Source organism: Ovis aries, chromosome 19 (genome assembly GCF_016772045.2).
Source record: "Ovis aries strain OAR_USU_Benz2616 breed Rambouillet chromosome 19, ARS-UI_Ramb_v3.0, whole genome shotgun sequence".
Lineage (NCBI taxonomy): Eukaryota > Metazoa > Chordata > Mammalia > Artiodactyla > Bovidae > Ovis > Ovis aries.
In genome coordinates, this window is record NC_056072.1 from 49,053,340 (window position 1) to 49,080,817 (window position 27,478).

Consider the following 27,478-nt stretch of genomic DNA (forward strand, 5'->3'; position numbering starts at 1 on the left):
CAAAGCAGAATCTCAGCTCCTCTGTGCTGAGATTGCCTGCTCACCTTTCTGACCTCACCCGCCTCCTCCTTGCCTCCCATACTTCCAGCCATGCAGTCTTTGTGCTGGTCCCACATGTCAAACTCCTTTTCCCTTGAGGAAGTTTGCATGTGCTGTTTCTTCCGTCAGAACACCCTTCCCCCAGATCTCTTCATCTCTCGCTCTCTCACCTAATTCAGGTCTCTGCCTTCAGTGACCATCTTTCCTAAAATTGTTCCGCTTTCCCATCAATACTCCTTTAACCCGGTTTTATTTTTCTTACTGGCCCTTTTCCTAGTTGAAATTGCATTTCATATCTACGCACATGCTGCTTACAGCCTGTTTTACTAGAATGCAAGCCCCTTGGTAGCAGGCATCTTATCTGTCGCCTGTGTCTTGCAGGCACACAGTCCGCACCGGCACAGATCTGGGTGGCAGACAACAGGGCATGGTTCTCTGGGTTTAGCTCACCTGCTGCTGGAATTTGAAGGGCCCTGGTCCAGTTCTCTGTTAGCTGGATGAGACTGGTGCTCAGAGAGGGAAGGAGTGTGTTCTAGATTACCCAGCTGAGTTGTACCTGGAATCTGGGTCACCTGCTTCCTATGTTCCGTCTACACAGTCACTACTTCCCGTACCTGACCACAACTTTGATGTGGGTATCTGCCTCTAGGAGGTGAATCTGAGGACCTGGTTCAGAGGAAAGAGAGGGCATTGGCTTTCCCACTGCCCAGTTAGGCCTGTAGGGCCTAGGGAGGACTCAGCAGGACTAGATGGGAAAGAAAATGAGAACAGGTGCCTGGGGAAGGCAATAGGCAGGGATGGGGACTATGGTGGGTTAGGGAGTGCATTCTCCCTCCAAAATTGTTCAACTAAATTAACAGTGAAAACATTTGGTAGTTTATCATCTTTTTTTTTTTTTTTTTCAAAAAGAAATGCAGGGAGGATAAACCAGAAACTACAGTAGGTTGGTGGGCATGGAGCATGGAGTGAGAGGGCTAGGAGAAGAACACTCTTCTGAGCACAGATTTGGACGTTGGAGGACCATATTAATGGTCTATGTGTTGAAAAAAATAAAAATAAACAAAGATGAGAAAGCCCCCTAAAAGTGAATATATACAGAAACAAATGAACCTGCCTGCATTTCAAATGAATAACCACCACGATGAAGGGAAATTAACTAATACAAGTAATATTTGAACCTGTGATTGACCTTCAGTCTAAAGGCAAAAAAGTTAGCTTGAATAAGGTTTGACAAATCTTGAACTCTACTTAGCAAGTTTGTTTTTCACAATGGTTATGGGTACAGCAACTCTGAAACTGCTTTTGTGTGGAATTAAGCCAGTAGGTAAATGATTTGAGGTTGATGTGAACCAAGGTTCTGACTATAGGAGAAGGGAGTATAATTATAGATTTGGGAAACAATGGAAGGACACATTGGAATTGGAGAAACAGAGATGATGTGTTTATTTACATGTACATATTTCCTAGTCCTCTTTGCTACCAGGACTTAAAAGCAATGGCACACAGTTCCAAAGAGCATACCTCTGCCCGGATCTTGGATTCTCAATATCATCTCCTGCTCTACGGAACCCCTGTGGCCAGAGTGGATGGCCTGGGTGGATGTGGGACCCACCCACTCTGAGTTTGTGCCCCTCTAACTACACAGCCTTGAATAGGCTGCTGTATTCATGTTGCAGTCCATCACACCCATCACCTTAGGAGGTGAGACAGAGGCCACAGGCATGCCAGAACCAACAAGGATCAGAGGGACAGGGAATCACTGGAACACAGGAGGGAGATGTGAGAGCCGGAGGTTACTATGAGATTGAGGGTGATAGTTGAGCTCAAGTCGAGAGGGAGGGTTGGGCGTGCAGCTCAGAGGTGAATCTCTAGCAGGTAGCGCAGGCGGCACTGGCTCTCCTGATAGATGAGATATTCGCTCTGGAGACAGTTGGAGCTTCTGAACTCTGGGCAAAGCATGGGCTGGCCCTGGGGCACCACTACTCACTGGCCATCTAGCTCCAGCTCGGTGTCCTGGGTTGGATCTGCAGGGCACAGCAAGGGCCATGGCTGACCCAAAGGCCACTGGTCCTTGGCTTTACCAGTTAGCCCTACCCCCTATGCTCTTCTGTCACAGGGAGTGCCCACTCATTCCCCCCGGCCAACCTCCCAACTGCTGCACAGGGTGGGCCTTCTGCCAGGAATCTCCTCCCGCATTTCTCTGCCTGGGAAACGCTGGCTCATCTTTCCATGCTCAGCCAATGGACACCTCCTCTTTGAAGCCCTCCTGGATGCCCAGAAATGATTTGTTGAATCAGTGAGCATATGTTGAATGACATAGTGAAGGACTACGGTGAGGAAGCCGGCTTCTTCTTATCCTTCTTCACAGTCCCTTTCCTGCTGACCTTCTCCCTGAAAGCGTCCTGCTTCATCTCAGCCTCACCTCTATGCTTAGGCCTGTCCAGCTTCCTGAGACTCACCAGGCTCTGTGTGGCCATGGGCAATGACACTGTCGAAGCCAGAGGGTGGCTGCTTCAAGCTGGGCTTGTCGACGGTGATCTGGTACTCTCTGCCCAGTGCCACCTCACCCAGGAACATGTAGCCAACGCAATGGGCCCCGCAGGACATGCCAGTAACTGGGGACACAGGAAGGCTCAGGGTAGGCAGTCTGGCCTCTGCCTGACTCCTGGGGCCCCTCTCTGCTGCACTATCATCTCCTTTGGCTTTGCTGCCCGGGCCTTCTTCCATCCTTCCTCCCACCATTTCTCCGGGCTCCTTGTCCCTGCCTGCCTCTTTTCTCCTCTCAGCTCCCTGAGGCCAGGCCTCTGCCACCATCACCAAGGTCAGTAATGGCCTTTCAGTGACCCTATCTGGGGCGGGGGCTCTTCTGGCCTGCTCTGCTGATTTTGCCACTGGCTTCCTTCAGCCTCTATCCTGGGATCCTCTTGCAAAGATCTCCTGAGGCCACCCTCCTCTCCTTAGGCTCTTCTGCCCTCCTAGTGGGCTCCCAGGCCTTGAGCAACCTTCAGCCCCATCTGTTCTAAGACGACTCCTCTGACCTTGCTCTCCTGAGTGGGGGCAGGTGGTGGTCTCCAATAACGCGGTCAACCTGGCCCGAGGAGCCAGGATAGGGAGATCACCTCAGTGAGGACACCTCTGGACAGAAACTTGGGGGGCATCAGAGACACCCTCCACCCTTTCCCACACGCTGCCCATCCCACCTCTCACATACTCATCTCCTGGCTTCTCTCCTCCTCCAGCTCCACTGCCCTGGACTGGGCGCCCATCATAGTTGGCCTGGATGGGAACACAGCCTCCCAGCAGCCTCTGACCTTAACCACCCTCCCTGTGGCTGCAGCCAGGTTCAACTGTACTCCCCATCTTTCTCTGAATAGGTTCCTTTGATCGTCCTGGGCCCCAAGCCCCCCTTCCACACCAGGCATTTTCTCTAAGCTTTGTTTCAGGCTGTGCTCAGAGATGCTAACCTGCTGCAGCCTCCCAGGCTTTGTGCCACCCCCGGGCTACTTTACCTCAAAGGCTCCTCTTTCACCATCCCCCTCCCCAGATCAGGTTGGCATCTTCATCTTATCCATATTGCCTCCCTCAGGAAGCTGTCCTGACCACCGGATGCCTCCTGAGTCCCCCAACCGCCAGGATTCCCCACTGCGCTCTCGCGTCAGTAAGCATCCAAGAGATCCTCTCCTGGGTCCACCACCAACTGGACAAGCACCAGGCCCCATGCTCCTTAGTGTCCCCATGCCCACCCAGGACTTGGCTCTGAGGGACGCCTCACCATAGCCAGCCGACTTGCTGTTCTCTGAGGCGAAGTAGATGCCCTTGCCGACCTGGCCTCCAGAATGTGGCATAATGCGGAGCCCACTGGTGAGGATGGCGGCCACCACGGCCACATTGGTGCCATGCCACAGTAGCTTCCGATTGCCCAGCTTGGCGTGGACCTGGAACCGATCTGCCTGGGGTCGGAGGAGGTGGGAACCAGGAGAGTCACGCCCCCAAGCTCAGGTGCTTCTGGCTGCCATCAGAGGAGATAACCAAGGCCAAGGGCCCCCTGGCCACTCACACACTCATGCACACAGGCACAAGACCTAGGCCTGGTGGAAACCGGTCAGAGTGGCTCAGCCTACTCCCTAAGGAGTGGGTAAGGCAAGGTCTTCTCCCTCAGGGAGAAGGTAGTGATGATGGGGGGACTCTCCCTTACCTCCCCTTCTCGGTCCACTTTCCAAACATGTTGAAGAGCAGGGGGCCTGTAGCTGTTGCTAGTCTGTTTTAAGTAGGCATGTATCACCTGCCGAGACAGCAGAAGTTGGGTGTCAAGAGCAAGAGGCATGTGGACCAACCTCCTCTCATCCCCCAGTCCCAGGGCTCTCCTCAGGGTCTGGAGACAGTGAGAGAAGGCCCAGGGCGAGGGACCCCTCTGGGCACCTGGAGGACAGACAGTCAGAGGAACAGTGCCCACTGCTAGCCTGGCTCCTCTGTGAGGCCCGGCCCACCTTGTACTCAGGTGCCTCTGGGTCCAGCAGCTGGAGCTGGCACTTGAGGAGCTGGTATTCTCAGTCCAGTGGGTGCGGCACCTCCTCCACTTTCTTTGTCTCCTCGGGGGTGGCCTGCAGGGTCTGCGCCAGCTCGATGTCCGCCAGGACCTAAGGTGATGGGCACTGGCAGCTGGGCTGTCCCCTTGACCCTCCCGCCCCCTCCCATCTGACTAGGGCTGTGGCTCCCCACCTGTGTATCCACCTACTCAGCTGCACCCCATCTATCTGCCTGGCTTTCCCCTCCTCTGTCCTTTGGCCTGCTCGTCACAGTCCATCTCTCTGTCCCCCATCTCCCTTGCCCCGTCTGTCTGCTTTGTGACCTGCCAGCCCTCACTAGCAACATGTCCTTCTTGGCCTGCAGAAGCTCGGGGGAGTTGATGGGCGGGGGCTGGCTGCGGCCGAAGTTGTGGGGAATGATGGTGTAGAAGTGGGAGGACAGCTCCTCCAGGCTGTGCCCACTGTCTGCGGGGGCTTTCAAGGCCGCCTCCACTGCCTCCAAGGCCTCAAAACCCCGGGCGATCTGCTGCTTGCTCAGCTTCCCCAGGGGCATCTTCTTCACATCTGGGGGGATGGGGAGCGTGAGGAGACCACCCCGCAGCCTTGCCACCCCCAGGCCCCTGCTACCCTGCCCGCCCCCAACTCCTCACCCAGGTTCATGAGCGCCATGGCATTCTGGAACATGTCCTTGCTGAAGATGTTGGTGATGAGCTTCTGTGTGGCTGCGTCCAAGGAGCAGGGCCGCACCCGCTGAACCACAGCCCTCACTGGGCCTCCGTCCGCCTAGGGGTAGAGGACGCACATGGGCAGGAGTAGCTGGGCTGGGCACCTGCAGCCAGAGTGGGTCGAGGCTACAGAGTGAGGCCTGTCCTGAGGGCGCACAGCCAAGCAGTAGTGTCCCCTCTCGGCCCAGGCCCACCCTTCCTCCCTGGCCACTTCACCTGCACCACGGCTTCCTGGGCCTCGTCCTCTCTCTGCACTTCGATAAGTGTATATTTGCCAGGGTGGGCCACAAAGCGGTCCCGCTCTGCCCAGCTGTTCTTGGTCTTGTCCCGAAATTTCTTCTCAAAATCCTTCTTTGCATCCTCCAGTGACACGAAGCGGTTGAGCTTTGACTGGCCCACCTCTCCCTGTAAGCGACACAGCCACAGTGCCTGCCATCAATGCTTGCTGGCCTCTGTTGTGCCAGCCTGTGCCAAGTGCCCCTGGGCGTCAGAGATGGGGCAGGGCCACAGTCAGTGGCTGTGGCCTTTCGGCCTGCATAAGCTGTGGGGACCCTTGGGGGCAGGAGGCACGCACTGAGCAGGGAGAGGTGGGGAGGAGGTGGGCACAGGATGGGTGGGTGGCACCCACCACGCGTCCCCAGTGGGTCCAGCAGAAGCAGCAGCCAGCTTCTTCCAGCAGCTGGATGATGTAGACGTTGTTGTTGCTCCCAATGTCGGTTTGGCTCAGCGCAGTTGTGGTCTTCATGCACCTGTGGCCAGAGGGGGTGCAGGGAGGGCAGGCTGGCTCAGGCCACCCCAGGGGTACCTGGCTGGATGCTGACAGAAACCAGGCTGCACTGGGGCGTCAGAGGAGGCCCTGTCTGGGAACCCTGCCTTAAATGTAGTAGGGGAACACCTGAGCAGCTCAGGGGCTTGCCCTGTGGTCTGAAGAGCAGACACTGCCTGGATCTGCCTGACCTGCCTGGATCTGACGGGCTATAGTCCTGCCTGACCTCTGGGGTCTCAGGAGAACACAGCTTTCTTGGGAGCCTAGAACCACCTGGCCAGAGCCAAGGCAGTGGGGAGCAGGTCTGAGTGTCCTTGTACCCAGGAGGGAACAGGCATTGGGACTGGCTGGGGACTACATCTTACCTGGGTTCCAGGGTTGCAGCTGAGTGGACATGAGGGATCCACTCGAGCTATGCACTTCTCTGCGGGCGTGGCCTTAAGGGCCTCAGCAGTAGAACGAAAACTGTCCTCTTCTTCTGCTCCCTGTCGCCCTTTCTTCTCAGGACCCTCGTGCTGCACTTGGAGCTTGCTGCGCTTTGGAGCCATGGCTGTTCTGTGGCACAGAGGAGTCCCTCAGACCTCCACGGCCTTTGTACCTGACCTGGCTGGCACAGCACCAACTTGCCCCACCCTGAGTTTGCCTTTGGTAACCTCCCTCTGCCTCCATTTCCTCCCCTTGCCTCCATTTCCTCCCCTCTCCCATCAGTTCAGTTCAGTCGCTCAGTCATGTCTGACTCTTTGCGACCCCATGAATCGCAGCATGCCAGGCCTCCCTGTCCAGCACCAACTCCTGGAGTTCACTCAGACTCACGTTCATCGAGTCAGGGATGCCATCCAGCCATCTCATCCTCGGTCATCCCCTTCTCCTCCTGCCCCCAATCCCTCCCAGCATCAGAGTCTTTTCCAATGAGTCAACTCTTCGCATGAGGTGGCCAAAGTACTGGAGCTTCAGCTTTAGCATCATTCCTTCCAAAGAAATCCCAGGGTTGATCTCCTTCAGAATGGACTGGTTGGATCTCCTTGTAGTCCAAGGGACTCTCAAGAGTCTTCTCCAACACCACAGTTCAAAAGCATCAATTCTTCGGCACTCAGCTTCTTCACAGTCCAGTTCTCACATCCATACATGACCACTGGGAAAACCACAGCCTTGACTAGACGGACCTTAGTCGGCAAAGTAATGTCTCTACTTTTGAATATGCCATCTAGGTTGGTTATAACTTTTCTTCCAAGGACTAAGCATCTTTTAATTTCATGGCTGCCATCACAATCTGCAGTGATTTTGGAGCCCCAGAAAATAAAATCTGATATTGTTTCCACTGTTTCCCCATCTATTTCCCATGAAGTGATGGGACCAGATGCCATGATCTTCGTTTTCTGAATGTTGAGCTTTAAGCCAACTTTTTCACTCTCCTCTTTCACTTTCATTAAGAGGCTTTGTAGTTCCTCTTCACTTTCTACATAAGGGTGGTGTCATCTGCATATCTGAGGTTATTGATATTTCTCCCGGCAATCTTGATTCCAGCTTGTGTTTCTTCCAGTCCAGCGTTTCTCATGATGTACTCTGCATAGAAGTTAAATAAGTAGGGTGACAACATACAGCCTCGACATACTCCTTTTCCTATTTGGAACCAGTCTGTTGTTCCATGTCCAGTTCTAACTGTTTCTTCCTGACCTGCATACAGATTTCTCAAGAGGCAGGACAGGTGGTCTGGTATTCCCATCTCTTTCAGAATTTTCCACAGTTTATTGTGATCCACACAGTCAAAGGCTTTGGCATAGTCAAGAAAGCAGAAATAGATGTTTTTCTGGAACTCTCTTGCTTTTTCCATGATCCAGCGGATGTTGGCAATTTGATCTCTGGTTCCTCTGCCTTTTCTAAAACCAGCTTGAACATCAGGAATTTCATGGTTCATGTATTGCTGAAGCCTGGCTTGGAGAATTTTGAGCATTACTTTACTAGCATGTGAGATGAGTGCAATTGTGTGGTAGTTTGAGCATTCTTTGGCATTGCCTTTCTTTGGGATTGGAATGAAAACTGACCTTTTCCAGTCCTGTGGCCACTGCTGACTTTTCCAAATTTGCTGGCATATTGAGTACAGCACTTTCACAGCATCATCCTTCAGGATTTGAAATAGCTCAACTGGAATTCCATCACCTTCACTAGCTTTGTTTGTAGTGATGCTAAGGCCCACTTGACTTCACGTTCCAGGATGTCTGCCTCTAGATGAGTGATCACACCATCATGATTATCTGGGTCGTGAAGATCTTTTTGTACAGTTCTTCTGTGTATTCTTGCCACCTCTTCTTAATATCTTCTGCTTCTGTTAGGTCCATACTATTTCTGTCCTTTATCGAGCCCATCTTTGCATGAAATGTTCCCTTGCTGCTGCTGCTAAGTCGTTTCAGTCGTGTCCAACTCTGTGCGACCCCATAGACGGCAGCCCACCAGGCTCCCCTGTCCCTGGGATTCTCCAGACAAGAACACTGGAGTGGGTTGCCATTTCCTTCTCCAATGCATGAAAGTGAAAAGTGAAAGTGAAGCTGCTCAGTCGTGTCCGACTCTTAGTGATCCCATGGACTGCAGCCTACCAGGCTCCTCCATCCATGGGATTTTCCAGGCAAGTACTCTTTCCAGGCAAGAGTACTGGAGTGGGGTGCCATTGCCTTCCCTTGGTATCTCTAATTTTCTGGAAGAGATCTCTAGTCTTTCCCATTTTGTTCTTTTCGTCTATTTCTTTGCATTGATCACTGAAGAAGGCTTTCTTATCTCTTCTTGCTATTCTTTGGAACTCTGCATTCAGATGCTTATATCTTTCCTTTTCTCCTTGGTTTTTCGCCTCTCTTCTTTTCACAGCTATTTGTAAGGCCTCCCCAGACAGCCATTTGGCTTTTTTGCATTTCTTTTCCATGGGGACGGTCTTGATCTCTGTGCTCTGTACGATGTCACGAACCTCATTCCATAGCTCATCAGGCCCAGATCTCTGCACCCCGGACAGGCCCCTTTCTCTAGTCACTGGGGCCAGGCCCGGCCTCTGAACAACTTTCCCAGTTTGGTTAAGGAAGAGGGGCTCTCCACCCTCCCTAGCTCTCCTGTGTGTACTGAGGTGGAAGGGAAAGTGAAAGGAAAATCTCCCCCCTCCCACTTCTGGGCTCCTCCTCACAGAGCACTCTCTGTTCCTCCCCTCTCTCAGCTGACTTGGACCTGGCATGGTTGCTGGGCTGAGTCACCCCAGCTATGGAGGAGAGAGGGCAGCGGCTCCCGGGGGCAGCACTCCTGAGGCCAGCTCTATCTCTCCAGAGCTTGAGAGCCAGTAGCACAGAAACTCTTCCCATCAGACTCAAGACTTCTGGGATGCCAGTCCAGGTTCTAGACCAGTGACACTGAACTGCCAGAGGGTAAAAGCCAGTCACACCCACCCTGCCCTGCCTTGCCCTGTGGAGGGCTGTGGGCAGGGCCATAGGGCACTCACCTAAGAGAAGCACGGACCTGGGAGACGTGGTGGCCACCGGGTCTACCTCCCAGGCAGTCAGTTCTAACAACCCTCTGTAAGCCTTAGGGGAGCCGGGATGAACTGGGTGTGGATAGGTTTCCCGTTATTTGGTCACCAGCCTGATGAGTCAGAGGCTGGGCAGGTCGAGCCGGGGCAGCCTGTCCCATGGATGGGTGGACACTTGATCTGGACACAGCTAAGGCCCAGGGGACTGACGCACCCTTAGCGGTGCACATCTCGCCTGAGGCATGCAATACGTGTCCACCGGTTTGTCAAGTGACCTTGGCCGCAGGTGCAGGCATTGCCTTCCTCTCCCAGGGACTGCCTGGCTCCCTCTCCCCGGGTTACTAGGGAGTCAGACTCTCACCCTGGTCCCCGCCCCTGACGGGGAGGAGTCACGGTCCAGGGAAAGGAACCCTGCATCTCTGACGCCCCCCAGCGTCCAAGGGGCGCAAACACAGAGAAGGCGTCGGAGTCCGACCCCTCTTCCGACGTCAGTCAGCGGCGGGGCGCATGCGCCACAGTCATTGGCCGGAAGCGCCGGGAAGAGGCTTGCTTCCTTTACCGTCTGAGCCAGGGCGCGGGAGCCTATAGGAGCTTTGGGAGGCGGGGCCACAGGCATTTACCCTATGGGAGCTTGGGGGCGAGGCAGAACCTATCCAAGGACCCAATAGAGCTGTGGGAGGCGGGACCTATAGGGCGGTGGGAGCCTATCACAGCGGGGAGTCTGGTGGGACTGCCAGGGTTTAGCCGCCACGTGAGTTCTCCAGTGCTGCGGCAACACGCACCATGGACAGCATGTTGGCGACAGGGGCGGCTCGTAAGAGGGGAAAGCCGGCCTCAGGGGCCGGGGCTGGTGCGGGGGCCGGCAAGCGGCGACGAAAGGTAAGCATGGCGCTTTGGCAGGCGGGGATCTATCCCTCCTATTGGGACCACCCTAATCCCATCCGGGGGTCTCGCCCCCGGGACCCGGGTTGGAGTCAGCTTCGTCCCTTTCTCCGTGCGTCAAATCCTGAAAAGCCTTTCACTTGAGCCAGGGGCCACTGCCTTTCCCAGTGGCTCTCGAGGGACCCTAAGGGACTGTTGGTCAGAGCCCGAGTGGTCGGGACCCCTGACCAAAAACGTATTATGTAATTCCCAGGGCGACTCCTCTGGGGACAAGGTCAAGTCCAAGGGTGGCGGAAAGATGAATGAGGAGATCTCGAGCGACTCAGAGAGTGAGAGGTGAGCTCTTTTTTTCCACCTAGTGGAAAGGAACCCTGGAACCCGTGGTGTATGGAAGGAATCCTCAGTTGAAGGGGTGCTAGAACTGGGCCAGAACCCAGGATCTCAGGTCTTAACTCTTTCCTCCACTTTCTGACCCTGAGAACTGTCATTTCCTTCTCTGCAGGGTCTCTGTGTGGGGAGGACCCCCAGTCCCAATGGGAGGCCTGCTGACCCTTCCTGGCTCGTGACAGGGAGCTGAACTCCAGGCAAGGGGAGGATGCAAGAAATGCTCGTTAGTTCTTCACAATTTCAGTTACGGAGAGTGTCAGGCACTAGTTTCATTGTTTTGAGAACAGAGACAAGCAGGCAGGTGAAGACAGAGTGTGTTGTGATGGGAGGCGTATCTTAGAGCTGTGTGTTGTGGGAACAGAGAACGGGAGTTTAAATAGGGCTTGGAGAGATCAGGAGCGCTTCCTTATGGAGAGGTAGGGAAGGCATTCAGGGATCAGAGAAAAGTCTAGGGGTTAAACGGGCCAGATGGAAGATGGAGAGGGTGGAAGGGCAGGTGGTGCGTGCATCCAGATTGTGAAGGGCTTTGTGTACCTCCTTCATTCCGCAGGTGATGGGGGTGGGACATACTGCGGAGTTCAGAGGGGGCTAGCAAGGTGTCAAGCCTGACCTTGTGGAATGGAAGCTGTCACACCAGGAAATCCTGGTGCCTTCCTTCACAGTTGGCTTTAGAGGACTTTTCTGGCGGTCCAGTGGCTAAGAATCCACCTGCCAATATGGGTTCAATCCCTGGTCTGGGAAGATTACACATGCCACAGGGCAACCATGCACCACAGCTAGAGAATAGTGCCCGCTTGCCACAAGTAGAAAAAGCCCGGGCACAGCAACAAAGACCTAGCAGAGCCAACAAATAAATAAATACAAATGTCAAATTGTTATTTTTTTAAAGTTGGCTTTAGAAATTCTGCCTCTAAATATTGAGTACGTGTTGGTCTTAACCTGCTTGCAGAAGGACTTTATGTTCTTTTTGTAGTCCTGAGGTTACTGCGGGTGTGTGCCAGGCCCTGTGTGAAACACTTTTTAAATATTTTTCAAATGTGTTGTGGAATGTATTAGCTACAGAAGAGTTAATGAAATGTAATTGTGCCATAGACAGTAATGATGAAATGATGGACCTCTGTGCACCCACCAGAACTAGACCTGTACAGAAACATGGAAGACCCAGCTGCCATTCCTGAGTTAATAATTTTCTTTGGTTTCCTTCCTTCCTTTTTATCTCTTTTTTTTTTTCCTTTTCTGATTCAGGTGTAATTTACATACAGTGATATTTGTTTCTTAGTGTACCTTTCTGTGAGTTGTAACAGACTCATATAAACTGCCACCACTATGAAGATACAGAAGGGTTTTACCACCCTCCAAAATTCCCCCTGGCTCCTGTGTAGTCAGTTCCTCTCTCTCTCTCCCCTGGTAACTGCTATCCCTAGAATTTTGCCTTTTCCAGAATGTTATATGGATGGAATTATAATGGTGTATGCTTCTCTTGATTTTCTTTAGAGTTCTGTCTCCTATGTGTGAGCACTAAACAAAAATTTATTCGTTTGAGTAAACTGAGTAGAAGTGTAGTCCTTGGTTATATGAGGGAAGGGCAGCAAGTCTGTCAGCTGAAGATTTGCTTGGTGCTGGGTACTAACTGGTCTGAAGAGCATGAGGCCTTGGCTTCCTTGAGAATTTCCAATGTCCCTTCCGGGGAAGCTGTGGGTAAGGTCATGGATGAGTCTTGGAAACAGTTGGGGTACCTGACAGGGACTAGGTATCTGCAGGCACGTGATCAGAGGGAACAGGCGGCCCTGGGCTTTCTGCTTCTGAGTTCCCATGACCTACCTCCAGCTCCCAGGAGCAAGTCAGCGTAGGACTCATCTTCAGTGAGAGGTGTGGAGGGGAAATCAAGATCTTCACAAGGTCCAGCCAGACCCAGTTAAGCTTCACCTGGAATCCCATCCTCAGGGTAGAGGATGGGGCTTCGGCAGTGAGGATGGGGTGGTGACAGTCCCAATACGGCTGCCTCTTGGTTCCTCATGTCAGATCTGGGTTGGCGGCTCCCTTGTGTCTGGGGGTGGTGGTTGTTTTTAGATCTATCTTTTCCACTTTCCATGTTGGATCTTCTGTTTCCTGTCTCCCATGCCTGGCTCAGGAAGTAAAGAATCAGCCTGTAATGCAGGAGACCCAGGTTCTATCCCTGGGTCAGAAAGCTCCCCTGGAGAAGGGAATGGCAGCCCACTCTCAGTATTCACGGAGAATGCTGTGAACAGAGGAGCCTGGTGGGCTACAGTCCGTGAGGTTGCAAAGAGTCGAGCATGACTGAGCAACTAACACTTCCACACCTTCCCCATTCTTAGGTCAGTCTTCTTGTTCAGGAAGCACACCCTCCATCCTTAAAAGGAGGAGAAGGGGCCAGTTCTGTGGCACCTTGTACCCCTGAAAATATCTTCACTCATCATGGATGGTTCAACTTGGCGCCATCCCAGTGCTTAGTATTTTACTCCGAATTTTGTGTGTGCAGTTCCTTTGTGTCCTGCTCTGAGGGATGTCTGGAGTCATTTTGATTCTTGACCCTTTGAACATGATCTGATTTTTCTTGGACCTATAGAACCTTCTCTTTCCCTCCAGAGTTGAGAGACTTCACAGTTGTGTCTTTGGGTTTGGGGTCTATTTTCACCCTTATGTTGGTCCCTGGATGGGCCCTTTCAGTTTGGTAAGTCACCTCTTTTTTTTCAGTTTTCTGTGTGTGTGGTCACTGGCTATGAGGGCTGGCAGGGATGGAGGTGGTCAAGTGGCAGGGAAAGCAGTGAGGGGCAGAGTCCTAATGGCCAGAGGAGTGGGCCGAACCTCCTCAAACCCAGGCCGCTCCTGCCCACAGTCTAGCGCCTAGGAGGACTGAGGAGGAGGAGGAGGAGGAGCTGGAGGAGACCGCACAGGAGAAGAAGCTGCGCTTGGCCAAGGTCTACCTGGAGCAGCTCAGGCAGCAAGGTGAGCCTTTGGGCTGGGCAGGTGAGGGACACGGCCTGTGCCCCCTGGTGGGTGACTGATGCAGGTACCTGGTGGGCAGCTGGGGCTGCAGGTGCTGGCTGCCCTATGCGAGGGTGGTATGAGCTCTGATGGACCTCCCTGGGTGGGCCAGGCTTCATGGGGCTTTAGACTGATCTGCTAAGCAAAGCTAGAGGGTGGGCAGGAGGAGATCATCCAGCCCTCCCTGCCCCCCCCCCCCCCCCACCCGCCCCCCGGCTGCCTTTGCCCAAGGTGGCCGGAACTTCCATGGGACACAGCCCAAGTAAGTGTTCAGGGCCTAGGACTGAGGCGGCAGGTTGGGACAGGAAGGGAGAAGTGGGGTCTTGGCCTGGGTTTACTTGGGCTCTTCTGTCCTCCACAGAGGAGGAGAAGGCTGAGGCCCGTGAATTTGAGGAGGACCAGGTGGCAGGGAGGCTGAAGGAGGACGTGGTGAGTGTGGAGGGAGAGGGGTGGCAGGGAAGGGATGGGATTGGTCTGCTTCTGGGATCTCATTCCTTTGCTCTCCACACAGCTCGAGCAGAGGGGCAGGCTGCAGAAGTCAGTGGCAAAGGAGGTGAGTGGGCAAGGCACTTTGGTGTCAGATTGGAGGGAATCACCTGGGGCAGTGGGCAAATGGCCCAACTGGGGACTCACGCTGTGGGGTCTTTGCTGTGAAACATAGTGGGCACCTGGCCAGACAGGATCAGTCCTTGCAACCTTGGGTTTGGCTTTCCTTCTTGGCAGCGTGGTGGGAAAGGGTGGCGTGTGGGGGTGTGTGTGTGGAGGGGGCCTTCCTGCCCCCAGTCGCAGTGACCCAGCCCCTGCCTGCCTAGATCCAGGCCCCAGACCCGGCTGACATTCGAATCTTACGGGGCCACCAGCTGTCTATCACGTGTCTGGTTGTCACCCCTGACGACCTGGCCATCTTTTCTGCTGCCAAAGACTGCACCATTATTAAGTGTGAGTGAGTGCCTGGGTGGGGGCGCAGCCCCGAGGGATCATCTGGGAGGGGTGGTCTGGGGAGGAGGGAATAAGCAGGGAAGACGGAGGCCTGATGGGGAAAGCTTCTGGAGGCAGGTTTGCTCCGAGAGGTGTTTTCTGGGTGACGGTGGAAGTGTCTGCCCAGGAGTGGGGCTTTGTGAGCTCCCTGTCACTGTCATCAGAGATGATGGAGGAAAGGCGGGCTGGTGATTTAACAGGATTGATGCTGCAGATGGGCAGTTGGACCAAAGGATGCTTGAGGCTCTGCACAGCCCTGGGATTGAGTTCCTGGTCCTCCTGGGTTCCCAGCCTTCGACTACTGAGGGCTGGCCTCCTCCACCCAAGTAGTAGCAGGAAGAGCTCGCACCATCAGCCCCAAGCACTTTCCTCTCCCTTCTCTTCCGGGCTTCCTGGCTGCCCTTGGGGATTACTGGCACCACTTGACAGATGGGGAAACTGAGGTGACTTGTCCAGGGGCTCCCAGTGGCTGAGCCAGGTCTTCTGACCTGAGGCCAGGACTTTTCCACGGTCCCATGGGGCCCTTGAGGGGGCTAGCAGATGCCTACCCCAGTCCTAGCAGCATCTGTCTTCCCCTTGGTGCCAGGGAGTGTGGAGAGTGGACGGAAACTTCATGTGATCCCTCGAGCCAAGAAGGGCTCCGAGGGGCAACCCCCCGGCCACAGCACCCATGTCCTCTGCATGGCCATCTCCTCCGATGGCAAGTACTTGGTAAGGCTGCGTTGGCCCCGGGTGGGGGTGAGAGGTGTGAGCACACGATGGGTGCCCCTGGCCATGGTCCTTGTCCCCACAGGCTTCAGGCGACCGCAGCAAGCTCATTCTCATTTGGGAGGCCCAGAGCTGCCAGCACCTGTACACCTTCACAGGTCACCGGGACGCTGTGTCGGTAAGGAGCTGGGCCTCCTTTAGTGGACATTTCTCAAGCACCTGAGTGGGCCAGGCTTGGTGCTGGGCTCCAGGGAATGGCGTGAATGAGGCAGAGGGTGGTCATCATAGAACCTGCACGTTGGTGTATAGGACAGAAACAGGGGAAGCGATGGGGAAGAGCTGGGGGAGATTGAGGCGAGCTTGCCTAGGGAGGAGGAGGCCTCCGAGGAGTCTGTACCTGCTTGACAAGGGCAAGAGTGTGTGCCTCTGGCTCCATGTAGAGCCCCACAGAGCGCTCTTGAGGGGGGCTCCCTGTGCCACGTGACGTGCTTTTCAGACGTCCTGCCTGGGCCTGACCTCTGTCTTGGCTGCTGCAGCTCAGGTCCCTTTCTTCCCTCTTTCCATGAACCCCCAGGGGCTGGCGTTCCGCAGAGGCACCCACCAGCTCTACAGCACGTCCCACGACCGTTCTGTGAAGGTGTGGAATGTGGCAGAGAACTCCTACGTGGAGACGCTGTGAGTGTGCCCAGGGGGGAGGGCATACACACGTGTGTGTCCAGGTTCACAGGTGACCTCGTCCTCCGTCTGTCCCCCGCTCCAGCTTCGGGCACCAGGACGCCGTGGCCGCGCTGGACGCTCTAAGCAGGGAGTGCTGCGTGACCGCCGGGGGCCGGGACGGGACCGTGCGCGTGTGGAAGATCCCCGAGGAAACCCAGCTTGTCTTCTGCGGCCACCAGTAAGGCGGCCTGCTGTGCCCAGCGTGGGGGGCAGCGTGGGCTGGGGGCGAGGCTGGGCCATGCCCCTCACGGCTGCTTTCTCAGGGGCTCCATCGACAGCGTCCAGCTCATCAACGAGGAGCACATGGTGTCAGGCGCAGACGATGGGTAAGAGCTGCCTCCCACCCCTGCCCCGGCTTGCTGCAGAGAAAATCCCCTTCCGGAGCTGGAGCAGCTGCTTTCCATAGGTGGGGACATTGAGGCAGAGCGCGCAGGTCGCCCTGTCTGCCTCGCGTGGCTGGTGTGCACTTGGTCCCTTCCTGCCGTGTGGCCTCTGCCCTGCCCCTGACCTCTCACTCTGCTCTCTGTCCACAGCTCTGTGGCCCTGTGGGGCCTCTCCAAGAAGCGGCCACTTGCCCTGCAGCGTGAGGCCCACGGGCTGCGGGGGGAGCCGGGCTTGGAGCAGCCCTTCTGGGTGTCGTCAGTGGCAGCCCTGCTCAACACAGACCTTGTGGCCACAGGTGGGCTCCCTGTGTGGCAGGGAGGGGGCATCCCCTCCTGGGACAGGGTGGGCATCCCCTCCTGGGATAGGGGGGCATCCCCTCCAGGGATAGGGGGGGTATCCCCTCCTGGGACAGGGTGGGCATCCCCTCCTGGGATGGGGGGCATCCCCTCCAGGGATAGGGGGGGTATCCCCTCCTGGGTAGGGTGGGTATCCCCTCCTGGGATAGGGGGGCATCCCCTCCAGGGGTAGGGTGGGTATCCCCTCCTGGGTAGGGTGGGTATCCCCTCCTGGGATAGGGGGGTATCCCCTCCTGGGTAGAGTGGGCATCCCCTCCTGGGATGAGGGGGCATCCCCTCCTGGGATAGGGGGCGCATCCCAGGGTAGGGTGCCGAGGGGCTTGCTCACTGTCTCCCTGTCTCCCAGGCTCCCACAACAATTCTGTGCGGCTCTGGCAATGTGGAGAGGGCTTCCGGAAGCTTGACCTTCTCTACGACATCCCCCTGGTGAGTGGGGCTTGAATACCAGCCTGTCTTTACCACTCTCCCAAAGCCCCTTACCAGTCTTTTCCTGCCAGAAGGGTGGTTCCTCAGGGCAGGGCCAGCTGTGACTTCCCTTTGTAGCCCCAGCTCCTGCAGGGCCTGCAGAAACTCTCCCTTCTTCCTCTCCCTTCTCCGCCTCCACTCCCCTCCTAAAGGAGTCCCAGGCCCTGTCCTGGGTACTGGGGTAGTGTGCACAGAGCACAGACGGCCTGGCCCTGTGATGGGTTCTGCATGACTGGTGCCAGGCTGAATGCCAGGCTAGCATGTGGACTTGGGGCAGCCTAGGGCAGAGTGGCAGTTCAGGGCTTGGTCATGGAGTTTCCTGAGCCAGGATCCAGGCCGTGCTTGGTGCACAGTGTCTCCCTAATCCCCACAAACTCTCTGCAAGGCCTGCGATCTACTTTCCCCATCTCACAGATGTGGAGGCTTGGGCCCAGGCGGCAGAGGGCAGAGCAGGGTGGACCTTTAACTGTGATGCTGGCGCTGTGGTGGAGGGTCTCTGCTCATATCTCACTACGTTGTCCTTCTCCCTTCTCAGGTGGGCTTTGTCAATAGCCTCAAGTTCTCCAGTGCTGGGGACTTCCTGGTGGCTGGGGTGGGGCAGGAGCACAGGTATGAGGCATGCCTCGGGGGGAGAGGGAGGGACAGGTGGCACTGGCTGGGTGGGAAGAGAGGTGGACACTGCGGGGGCTGGGCCTGGCCTCAGCGGCACCTCTCCCTCCCGCAGGCTTGGCCGGTGGTGGCGGATCAGAGAGGCCCGGAACTCTGTCTGCATCATCCCTCTCCGCAGGGCCCCCAGGCCCCCGGCCGCTGGCTCCTGACACTCACATCCCCTTTATTTAAGTTCTCCCCAGGTCATCCCCTGCTTTCTTTATATTAAAAGTCTCCCCTTTTAGGCCTTGTCTCCTCCAGCTTCTTGGGTGGGGAGGGCGGAGATGGCTTAGTAAAGGCCTAGGGGCTTTAGCCTTTCCAGGGAATTTGGGGATGGGGCCCTCAGCTGGCTTCTGGCTCCTGGACCCTGAGTGTCCTCTGTGACCTCATTAGGCCAGCTTCCTACCCCCTGCTCTGGGCTGATTGGGGTCGGAAGCTGCTGACCCCTCAGCTAAGAAGCTGTGGCTGTCCAGTGTGTGTAAAGGCCTGGCTGTGGGGTCTGAGGACTGAAAGGAAGATAGTCAGGGGGCTTCCCTGGTGGTTCAGTGGTAAAGAATCCGCCTGCCAATTGCAAGAGACGGGTTCAGTCCCCAGTCCGGGAAGATCCCACGTGCTGCAGAGCAGCTGAGCCTGCGCGTGCGTGCGTGCTTAGTCGTTGCAGTCGTGTCCGACTCTCTGCAATCGTGTGGACCATGGCCTGCCAGGCCCCTCTGTCCATGGGATTCTCCAGGCAAGAATCCTGGAGTGGGTTGCCATTTCCTTCTCCAGCCTGTGCACCTCAGCTGTTGAGCCTGTGGTCTGGAGTCTGGGAACCACAACTGCTGAAGCCTGCTCACCCGAGAGCCCGTGCTCCACAAGAGAAGCCAGTGCAGGGAAGAGCCTGAGCACCGCAGCTGGAGAGCAGCCCCTGCTTGGCGCAGCCAGAGAAAAGCCCACACAGTAACGAAGACGCAGCACGGCCGAAAGTAAATGGAAATTAAAGTGTTGCCCCAACGGACCATCATGGACGTGTTCCTACAAGTCAGGCTGATCGGCCCCACCCAGGAAGCTTTAGGAGCCAGACTGCCCTTGGGGTGGGGGTCGGGCTGGAGGTGGGACCCTGCATTGCTCACTGCTTGGGGACAAGGGTCAGAGGTGGGGATAGCTCTGCCCTTGGTCCAGGTGACAGTCAGGCTGCGTGAGTCCTGTGAGCACTGCCCCTGCCAGGTAAACATGTCAAAGGAATGTTCATTCTCCTGATTTCACTGGGTAATTCAGCTCCTGCCATGGGGTGGAGCAAAGAGGTGGAGAGCCCTGACTGGAGAGCCAGCAGGGCAGTGAAGCCGCCTCTCCTTTGGAAACTCAGTGGAAAATGGGAATGTTAAGGATGATTCTGCCATACCTTTCCTCTAATGCCTTGAGTCCAACAGCTGAGCCTGTGGTTCTCAAGCAGCCGAGGCTTCCCCCTGGCCCCCCAGGCCTCCCCCTTGGACGGAGCTGCTCCTTTCATTCTCTTGGGGCCTGAAGGGTCAGGTTCAGACCAAATCCCTGAAAATCTTGTTAGGATCAGAGGATGTTACTAGAATTCATTCCCTATGTCCCCGCCTTAAATTGAGCTTAACGATGGGATACACATACCTTCTGAACGATATTGCAAGTAAATGGAGATGCCCCTTAATCCACAAACCCCTTTTCCATTAGCACATTCCCAGGGAGAATGAAAATAAATGCCCTTGGAATTGAAACAAAATAATCCCTCCTATGGCTTCTATTCTTGGCCTTGGTCAGCTGAGACCTGTATTTAGGCTCTCCCTCTCTTTCTCCCTCACTCCCTTCCAGGCAATGGGAAGCCATGAGAGGGCTGAAAGCAAAAACGTAAAATGAGCTGGTTCACACTAAAGAGAAAATACAACTCGCTGCTGTGTGGGGAATTAATTAGTAGAGCTTTGGGGGAAAGAAGGGTGGCCACTTAGGAAGCTATAGTAATAGCAGGTAAGAGGTGATGGAGGTGTGAGAGGGCCCAGCGGCAGGAACGGGGAGACAGGGCTGTGTTTGGGATGTATTTGGAGAAGTCAACAGACCTTGTTGATGTGTTGATTGTGCAATGAGATCAAGGTGGCAACATAGTAGTCAGTGGTGACATTTATGCAGATGAGGAAGACCCAGGGGAGAGCAGGATCGAGGAGGATCGAGACTTCAGTCTGCAGTGTCCGGTAGATGCAGGGAAGCTGAGCAGGCAGTGAGCTCACTGCTCTGTCTTATAACAAATACGAAGCCGTGTGACTCGGGTGCTGCACTATGCCTCCCACTGCCCACTCCAATGGGCTCAAGAGAGGTGAGCCACTGCAGAGACTCTTAGCTCTGTTTGTAGCTCTGAACCAGGCAAAAGACACCAGGTGGGGCCCTTCCTGGCTCTGCCTCTTTCTGTCCTCTGCAGACCCACCAGGTCATCATGAGGCCCTGGGACTTCCTCAGATCACAGCCCCAGGGTCACTGAAGTGTGCGTTTCTCATTCCTAAAACACAGGTAAGCAGCTTGACCGAAGGGTGGGGAGGGGCTGAAAGAACAGCACGTAGGGGTTGCTGCTGCTGCTGCTAAGTCGCTTTAGTCGTGTCCGACTCTGTGCAACCCCATGGACTACAGCCTACCAGACTCCTCCATCCATGGGATTTTCCAGGGAAGAGTACTGGAGTGGGGTGCCATTGCCTTCTCCGCAGGTAGGGCTTAAAACTTATCAAACAGATGCAGATCCCACTAACCACTTCACAGGTTCCATCAGGAAGCCTGCCCATGTCACTGAGGATGCCTCACCTCTGGATCCCCGAAATGGCCTACAGGCACCCCCAGTCTACCCAAAAAAATACAGGAATAAGGAAATTGTGCATGTATCTGTGAATATACTAAAAAACCATCGAATACAGACTTCCCTGGTGATCCAGTGGTTAAGAATCCGCCTTTCAGTCTTTTCTCCATCCCATCTTATGTTCGGTTGAGTTTGCTCCTTGCAGTCTTCTCACAAGACTTGCAGAAACAAGTGATTCCTGGCCAGGAAACAAAAACGGAATCATCCTATTCCCTAGTGGATTTGAATGAAAACTGGTAATAAAATCAGGCAAAGCTCCAAGAGAGGACGCTGGAGAAGATCCAAGCTGGGGATACAAGTAGTCTCACGTATGAAGTGGCAAACATTTATGCTGTGTCAAGATCACGCGCATCTTAAGGGAGTCACGGCAATGAGAACATCACCACTGTCTGAACAGCTCACGAGTATTTTATGGGAGCAATGGAATGTTTGGCTAGGGGTGTTTCCTCACTAGGGATCCTTTTGCTCAGTAATAAATATGTGAAACATTAAAAAAAAAAAGAAAAGAAAAGAATCTACCTTCCAGTGCAGGGGATGTGGGTCTGGTCCCTGGTCAGGGAACAAAGATCCCGCATGTGGTGGGGCAATAAGCCCACAACACAGCTACCGAGCTGGTGAGCCACAACTGGAGAGAAGCCCCATGCCACAACAAAGTTCCCGTGTGCCACAAAGACTCGACGCAGACAAACCATTAAAAAGATAAAAACCCACCGAACCAAGTACTTTAAGGGGATGAACTGTAGAGCATCTGCATTATTATACATTCTAACAAAGCTGTTAACAAATAAAAATTAAAAGCACACCTGAAATGGAAAGTTTCCATTCAAGGGTTATAGTACACAGAGATCAACTGTGTGAGCAGTTGTGAAATTCTTGATACCGAATTGCAAAGTTGAAGGAGATACATTTATCTAATTTCAAGACTTACTGTCTTGAAAAACTATAAAGTTACAGTAATCAGGACAGGTAAGAATGTAAGAAGAGACAGATCAATGATACAGAATAGAGAAGCCAGAAATAGACTCACATTTACACAGTCTATTGATTTTTTTATGTACCAAGCTAAGTCTATGCAGAAAGGAAATGTATTCAATGGAAGAGAAAACTTGACCCCTATCTAACACAGCCAAAAATAAATTAATTCAAGATGGATCATAGACCTAAACAAAAACTAAAGCAAAGCTGATCCAAAGCTTCTAGAAGAAAACCCATGAGAAATATTTGTGACCCTGGAGTTGACAAAGATTTCTTAGGGCAGAGAAAGCGCTCAGTATAAAATACTGATAGAAGTGGACTTCATCCAGATTGAAACCATCTGTTCAGGAAGAGACAGCACTTAAAAAGTCACACACAGGGAGAAAGAACATCTACAATACAGGTATCTGACAAAGGGCTCACATCCAGAGTATAGGAACTTCTATGACTCAGTGATGAAGACGAACAGCCCAATACAAGTGGAGTAAATGCTTGAACTAATACTTCATAAAAGAAGATAAACGAATGGCCACTAAACACATGCTCCTCGTAGCTGGACTCGTGAGCATCTGAGGAGCGAGGGGAGAAATTAAAGTCCCTGCACTCTAGGGGCACAGGCAGGATTGCACAGATGGAGCCCCGGTAACGAGGGGGCTGAGTCCCAGGGTGGAGGGAGACTCGAGCAGGAGAGGCCAGGGCGTGGGCTGTTGGTGAATGGGGTGACCCTAGGGGCAGGGAGGATACTGGTGCTTTGAACGCCACCAGGACTGACTCACTCAATCCAGTGGGCAGGGAGGAGCTGCCCCAGGGGCCAAGGAGCGGAGGGGGACACTATTCAAGCAAGGGGCCTGGGATGAGCGTGAGGGGGGTGAGCTTCCTTCTCCAGCCCCCATCTTCTCTATCATTCTCCATTAGCTTTGCACAGTGGCAGTATCGTAGCCAATGAGGTTAATCCGAGGCGTGATTATTGCTAATTGAAAACTTTTCATTCTTCTCCACCTCTACCAGAAGTCCTAAGGAGACCTCTTCAGGGAAAAGCGGAAAGAAGAGAAGAAAGGAGGGGGTCTGTGAGGATGTCGATGGGATCAACCCCCTGAATATGCTCCCAGCCCCAGAGCCTGAGGGGGAAGGGAAGAAGGTGTGCTGGTCCTGAGCGGCCTCACAGAGTTCTGTGTATTGCATGAATGGGTCAGCAAGTCAACTCTTCTCTCCTAAGGTAATCACTGGAAGCTGTTTGTGTGCATACCTTTCTCCCTCTTTATCTGCCTTCATAGCTGCTGCTGCTAAGTCACTTCAGTTGTGTTGGACTCTGTGTGACCCCACAGACGGCAGCCCACCAGGCTCTGCCATCCCTGGGATTTTCCAGGCAAGAACACTGGAGTGGGTTGCCATTTCCTTTGCCTTTATAGCATATATGTATAATTATACATCTTGGTCTTTTTACCGTCCCATCCAGTGATAGTTGTATATCTCATCTAATGGGATCATAATGATATTCAGCTTTTTTCACTTACAAATACATCTTGGATACACTTTCTCATCAGTACATACAGATAAAATTATTTCTCAACAGTTATGTTATAGGCTATATTATAAATGGACTATAAACCATTAGATCAATGCCCAATTTTACTAACTGGGGATGTCACCAATGACTGTCCTTATACACCTTTATATCGGTGGTCCACTCTTTCCAGTGTCTTGCTTTTGGCCATTTCCAGCAGAAGAGCACAGACACCACTGTTGCCCCTTCCTTGGACGGGGCTCAACTCTTGGGAGCCATCCTGGTGCTTGCGTCATAACTGCCCTTATGACATCACAGGTCTGCCCCTGACTCTTTTCTCCCATACCATGACTAGAGGAACACAGACCTGAGGGGATTTGAACCATCTACACCCAATCCCTGTGGAACCAATGGTGAGTACGACAGAGGCTGACACACTAGGCATTTTGGGGATGTCCCCATAAATCTCAGGGTGAGAGAACTCCCCCTAACTTCTGACTACTCTGGGAAGCCCTGTACACTAGGGCTGTGTGGCTTGGTTATTGGAGAGAGAGGGAGAGCAGCCTCACTCTTGCCTTTCCTCTCTCTGCTGATTGCAGGAGACAGACCAGCTTAAGACAGTTGATGAAAACGCTGAAAATAAGCCTCAGGAGAATAAGGGGCTGATGGAGAAAAGTTTACCCTCAGAACCATCGCCGACATTAAAGAAGGCAGAGGTAAGAGGAGCCCTGACTTGGATGTCTCCGGGCTTTGTGTCCTGATGCTGTGGCTAGTGTCTTTGGTATGTTCCAGAGCCAAGGACAGGAATAAACTCTTTCTTATCTGCCCCCTTTTCCCACTTTTTTTTAAAAAAGGCTAAACAAGAGGATGAAGCAGCAACAAAGGGAGTGGATGATGCTGATAAGAGATCAGGAGGAGTGTGATCCCCTCACCCCGATGACAGGGGCTGGAGTGCGGATGTGGGAGTTGTGTTTGTGGAATGGAATGGCCAATATTCTACTTAGAAGCTGGGTTTAATCAATGGTGTGCGTGTGTGTGTGTGCGTGTGTGTGTGTGCGTGCACGTGTGTGTTTGTGCATGTGCGTGCGCGTGCATGTGCGTGTGTGCATGTGTACATATGTGCACGTGTGTGCATGCATGTGTACGTGTGTGTGTGTCTGTTTGAGCATGTGCATATCTATGTTTGCTTGCTAATTAAGATTTAAAGTTTGAAAGTCAAGAGAAGTGAAGATGAGGAAGAGGTGAGAGGCAGCATTTTATGGGATGGGGGAAACTTTAAACACTGTGATATTACAGAGGAAGAGAGAAGGTTGTGAACTGGAGCTGCAACCAAGCATGGAAGGGCAGGGTAGCAGAGGAAGCCATTTCTCCAGTAGGTGTGTGGGGTCTGAAGGGAAGAGTCATGGATCCTGGTTGGGTGGGCAGTCTCAGGTGGACTTTGATAACATGCTGATTATGGAATTCTGGCCTGAGGTTGGCCAACTTGACCCATGTAATACTGGGTAGGCAGAACAAACACATGAAAAGATGCTCAACATCACTCATTTTCAGAGAAATGCAAATCAAAACCACAATGAGGTACCATCTCACGCCAGTCAGAATGGCTGCGATCCAAAAGTCTACAACCATAAATGCTGGGGAGGGTGTGGAGAAAAGGGAACCCTCTTACACTGTTGGTGGAAATGCAAACTAGCACGGCCACTATGGAGAACAGTGTGGAGACTCCTTAAAAAGCTGGAAATAGACCTCCCATACGACCCAGCAATCCCACTGCTGGGCATGCACACCAAGGAAACCATGATTGAAAGAGACATGGGTACCCCAATGTTCATCACAGCACTGTTTGTAATAGCCAGGACATGGAAGCAACCTAGATGTCCATCAGCAGACGAATGGATAAGAAAGCTGTGGTACATATACACAATGGAGTATTAACCATTAAAAAGAATGCCTTTGAGTCAGTTCTAATGAGGTGGAGGAAACGAGACTATTATACAGCAAGTCAGAAGCCTATTATGAAGCAAGTCAGAAAGAAAAACAATAATACAGTATACTAATGCATATGTATGGAATTTAGAAAGATGGTAACGATGACCCTATATGCGAGACAGCAAAAGAGACACAGATGTAAAGAACAGTCTTTTGGACTCTGTGAGAGAAGGTGAGGCTGGGATGATCTGAGAGAATAGCACTGAAACATGTATATTACCATATGTGAAACAGATCGCAAGTCCAGGTTCGATGCATGAAACAGGGTGCTCAGGGCTGGTGCGCTGGGATGACCCTGAGGGATGGGATGGGGAGGGAGGTGGGAGGGGGGTTCAGGATGGGGAAGACATGCACACCCGTGGCAAAAACCACTGCAAAAATTAATTAATTAATTTAAAAAATAACAGGTAGCCAGGACACATATACTCCCATTTTACAGATGGGTGCTCTGAGATTCAGAGGTCAGTGTGATGTTTCCATGCCCAGTAACCAGAGGGGAACAGAGAAAGGACACCTACTTGGCCTGCGGGTCCAGCCAGCATCCTGCACAGTGCTCCTGGGGATCAGAGGAGGAGTGGTTGCTCATAGGGCATCAGGGACCCTTCGTGGCACACCCTGGGGCTGAAGTGGGTGGGAAATATCTTCTCAATGTATCGTTTCTTTTCCTCATTAGGTCACAAAACCCCAAAAGAAGCCTCCCGTGAGTGATCCAGAAGCAGTAAAGATCCAGGCCTGGTGGCGGGGCACCCTGGTGCGCAGGACGCTGCTGCACGCGGCACTCAGAGTGTGGATCATTCAGGCCTGGTGGAGGGTCAAGCTGACGCAGCTGCAAGAGAGCAGGCGGCGGGCCGCTCTGGAGAACTTTACACGGAAGGAGTGGGCCGCAGTCAGGATGCAGGCCTGGGTCCGCATGTGGCGCATCCGTCGGCGCTACTGCCGTCTGCTCAGTGCCGCCCGCATCATCCAGGCCTACTGGAGGTGCCGCCCCTGCACTTCCCGGGGTTTCATCAAGGGCTACTACAGGGTCACAGCCAACCAGCTACATCTCGAACTCGAGATCTTGCTGGGCTCAGGGCCTTGCATTGTGACGGAGTGTATTCCCCTTCCAATAAAGCAGTGAAGTGGTCTTTACCCAGCCCCTCTCTGCTTGATAAACGCCAGGATGTTGGGGCCAAGGGTGGCAAATGGTTAGCATCTCACATGCTAGCTCTGAGGAGTTGGCACGGGTTGTCTGAGGTGCTGAGCTTTTCTGAGGAAGAGGATTCTGAGCCCTAGTCCAGACTGAGCTGGTTCAGTTCAGTTCAGTTCAGTCGCTCAGTCGTGTCCGAGTATTTGCGACCCCATGAATCGCAGCACGCCAGGCCTCCCTGTCCAGCACCAACTCCTGGAGTTCACTCAGACTCATGTCCATCGAGTCAGTGATGCCATCCAGCCATCTCATCCTCTGTCGTCCTCTTTTCCTCCTGCCTCCAATCCCTCCCAGCATCAGAGTCTTTTCCAATGAGTCAACTCTTCTCATGAGGTGGCCAAAGTACTGGAGTTTCAGCTTTAGCATCATTCCTTCTAAAGAATACCCAGGGCTGATCTCCTTTAGAATGGACTGTTTAGATCTCCTTGCAGTCCAGGGGACTCTAGATTGTGATTGATTAGCAATGTCTGACATAGGCAGGGAAGTTGGGAGTATAGATCTGCCATGTCGCCAACTCAGCATCACTCATGTTTGGTCAATGGAAATGGTGCCTCTCCCCAAGGCTGGGTATAATGGAAGCCTGGGGAAGGGATGGGTGGGGTGGTCCCACACAGCAGCACATTTGCCAGGAATTCATTCACCCCAGTCTATTTGCTCCGGGCCTGATCTCCCATCCTCATGACTGAGGGGAGCCCACCTACCCCAAGGTCTTGATCCTGGTTCCTATTGTTTCATAAACTGTGTCCCCCACCCGACCCCCTGTAAATGGAGGACGAGAAAAGATGGAAGAGGCAGACCACCTCAGATCAGTAGGTGGCAGGTTTAGTAAGAAAGGAAACATTTACAAGGCTCGTCTTGGGCAGCTGCAGACTAGATCTCTGTTCTGCACTTGC

At 53.5% G+C, this 27,478-nt stretch overlaps 3 protein-coding genes and 1 pseudogene across 4 annotated transcripts; 3 read left to right on the plus strand and 1 right to left on the minus strand.

The window, feature by feature from the left end:
• Positions 1-1,458: 1,458 nt before the first annotated feature.
• Positions 1,459-9,889, minus strand: PARP3 (poly(ADP-ribose) polymerase family member 3). The gene is given in 12 exon segments (XM_042236130.2): positions 1,459-2,063; positions 2,499-2,654; positions 3,812-3,989; positions 4,235-4,321; positions 4,527-4,676; positions 4,903-5,129; positions 5,216-5,348; positions 5,507-5,695; positions 5,919-6,018; positions 6,020-6,039; positions 6,422-6,611; positions 9,546-9,889. Coding segments are annotated over 11 exon segments (1,593 nt in total). The 5' UTR covers positions 6,605-6,611; positions 9,546-9,889; the 3' UTR covers positions 1,459-1,893.
• A 428-nt stretch (positions 9,890-10,317) lies between these two features.
• RRP9 (ribosomal RNA processing 9, U3 small nucleolar RNA binding protein) lies at positions 10,318-18,330 on the plus strand. Its single transcript, XM_004018418.5, has 15 exons — positions 10,318-10,434; positions 10,691-10,773; positions 13,682-13,791; positions 14,192-14,259; positions 14,342-14,383; positions 14,643-14,769; positions 15,395-15,519; positions 15,602-15,694; positions 16,091-16,191; positions 16,277-16,411; positions 16,497-16,559; positions 16,767-16,912; positions 17,320-17,399; positions 17,974-18,047; positions 18,163-18,330. Exons 1-15 carry the CDS (start codon positions 10,339-10,341, stop codon positions 18,254-18,256), a joined length of 1,437 nt encoding a protein of 478 aa, XP_004018467.1. The 5' UTR covers positions 10,318-10,338; the 3' UTR covers positions 18,257-18,330.
• Positions 18,331-18,456: 126 nt separating this feature from the next.
• IQCF1 (IQ motif containing F1) lies at positions 18,457-26,527 on the plus strand. Of its 2 annotated transcripts, XM_042236145.2 has the most exons (4): positions 18,457-23,119; positions 23,726-23,820; positions 24,007-24,123; positions 26,070-26,527. In XM_042236145.2, the coding sequence occupies exons 2-4, from the start codon at positions 23,818-23,820 to the stop codon at positions 26,514-26,516; spliced, it is 567 nt and encodes a 188-aa protein (XP_042092079.1). In that variant the 5' UTR covers positions 18,457-23,119; positions 23,726-23,817; the 3' UTR covers positions 26,517-26,527. The 2 variants fall into 2 exon arrangements, with proteins under 2 accessions (XP_042092079.1, XP_011955368.1); XM_012099978.5 differs by having other exon boundaries at positions 18,457-23,820.
• Positions 22,817-22,937, plus strand: LOC114109451 (U4 spliceosomal RNA; annotated as a pseudogene).
• Positions 26,528-27,478: the final 951 nt, after the last annotated feature.

Bases quoted from the DNA above. Each gene is read 5' to 3' on its own strand.
- RRP9 (XM_004018418.5), top strand. From the start codon at position 10,339: ATGGACAGCATGTTGGCGACAGGGGCGGCTCGTAAGAGGGGAAAGCCG. The intron at 16,192-16,276 runs GTGAGTGTGCCC...CCCCCGCTCCAG, and splicing joins AACTCCTACGTGGAGACGCT to CTTCGGGCACCAGGACGCCG. The intron at 16,913-17,319 runs GTGGGCTCCCTG...CCTGTCTCCCAG, and splicing joins CACAGACCTTGTGGCCACAG to GCTCCCACAACAATTCTGTG.
- IQCF1 (XM_012099978.5), top strand. The intron at 24,124-26,069 runs GTAAGAGGAGCC...TTTCCTCATTAG, and splicing joins CGACATTAAAGAAGGCAGAG to GTCACAAAACCCCAAAAGAA.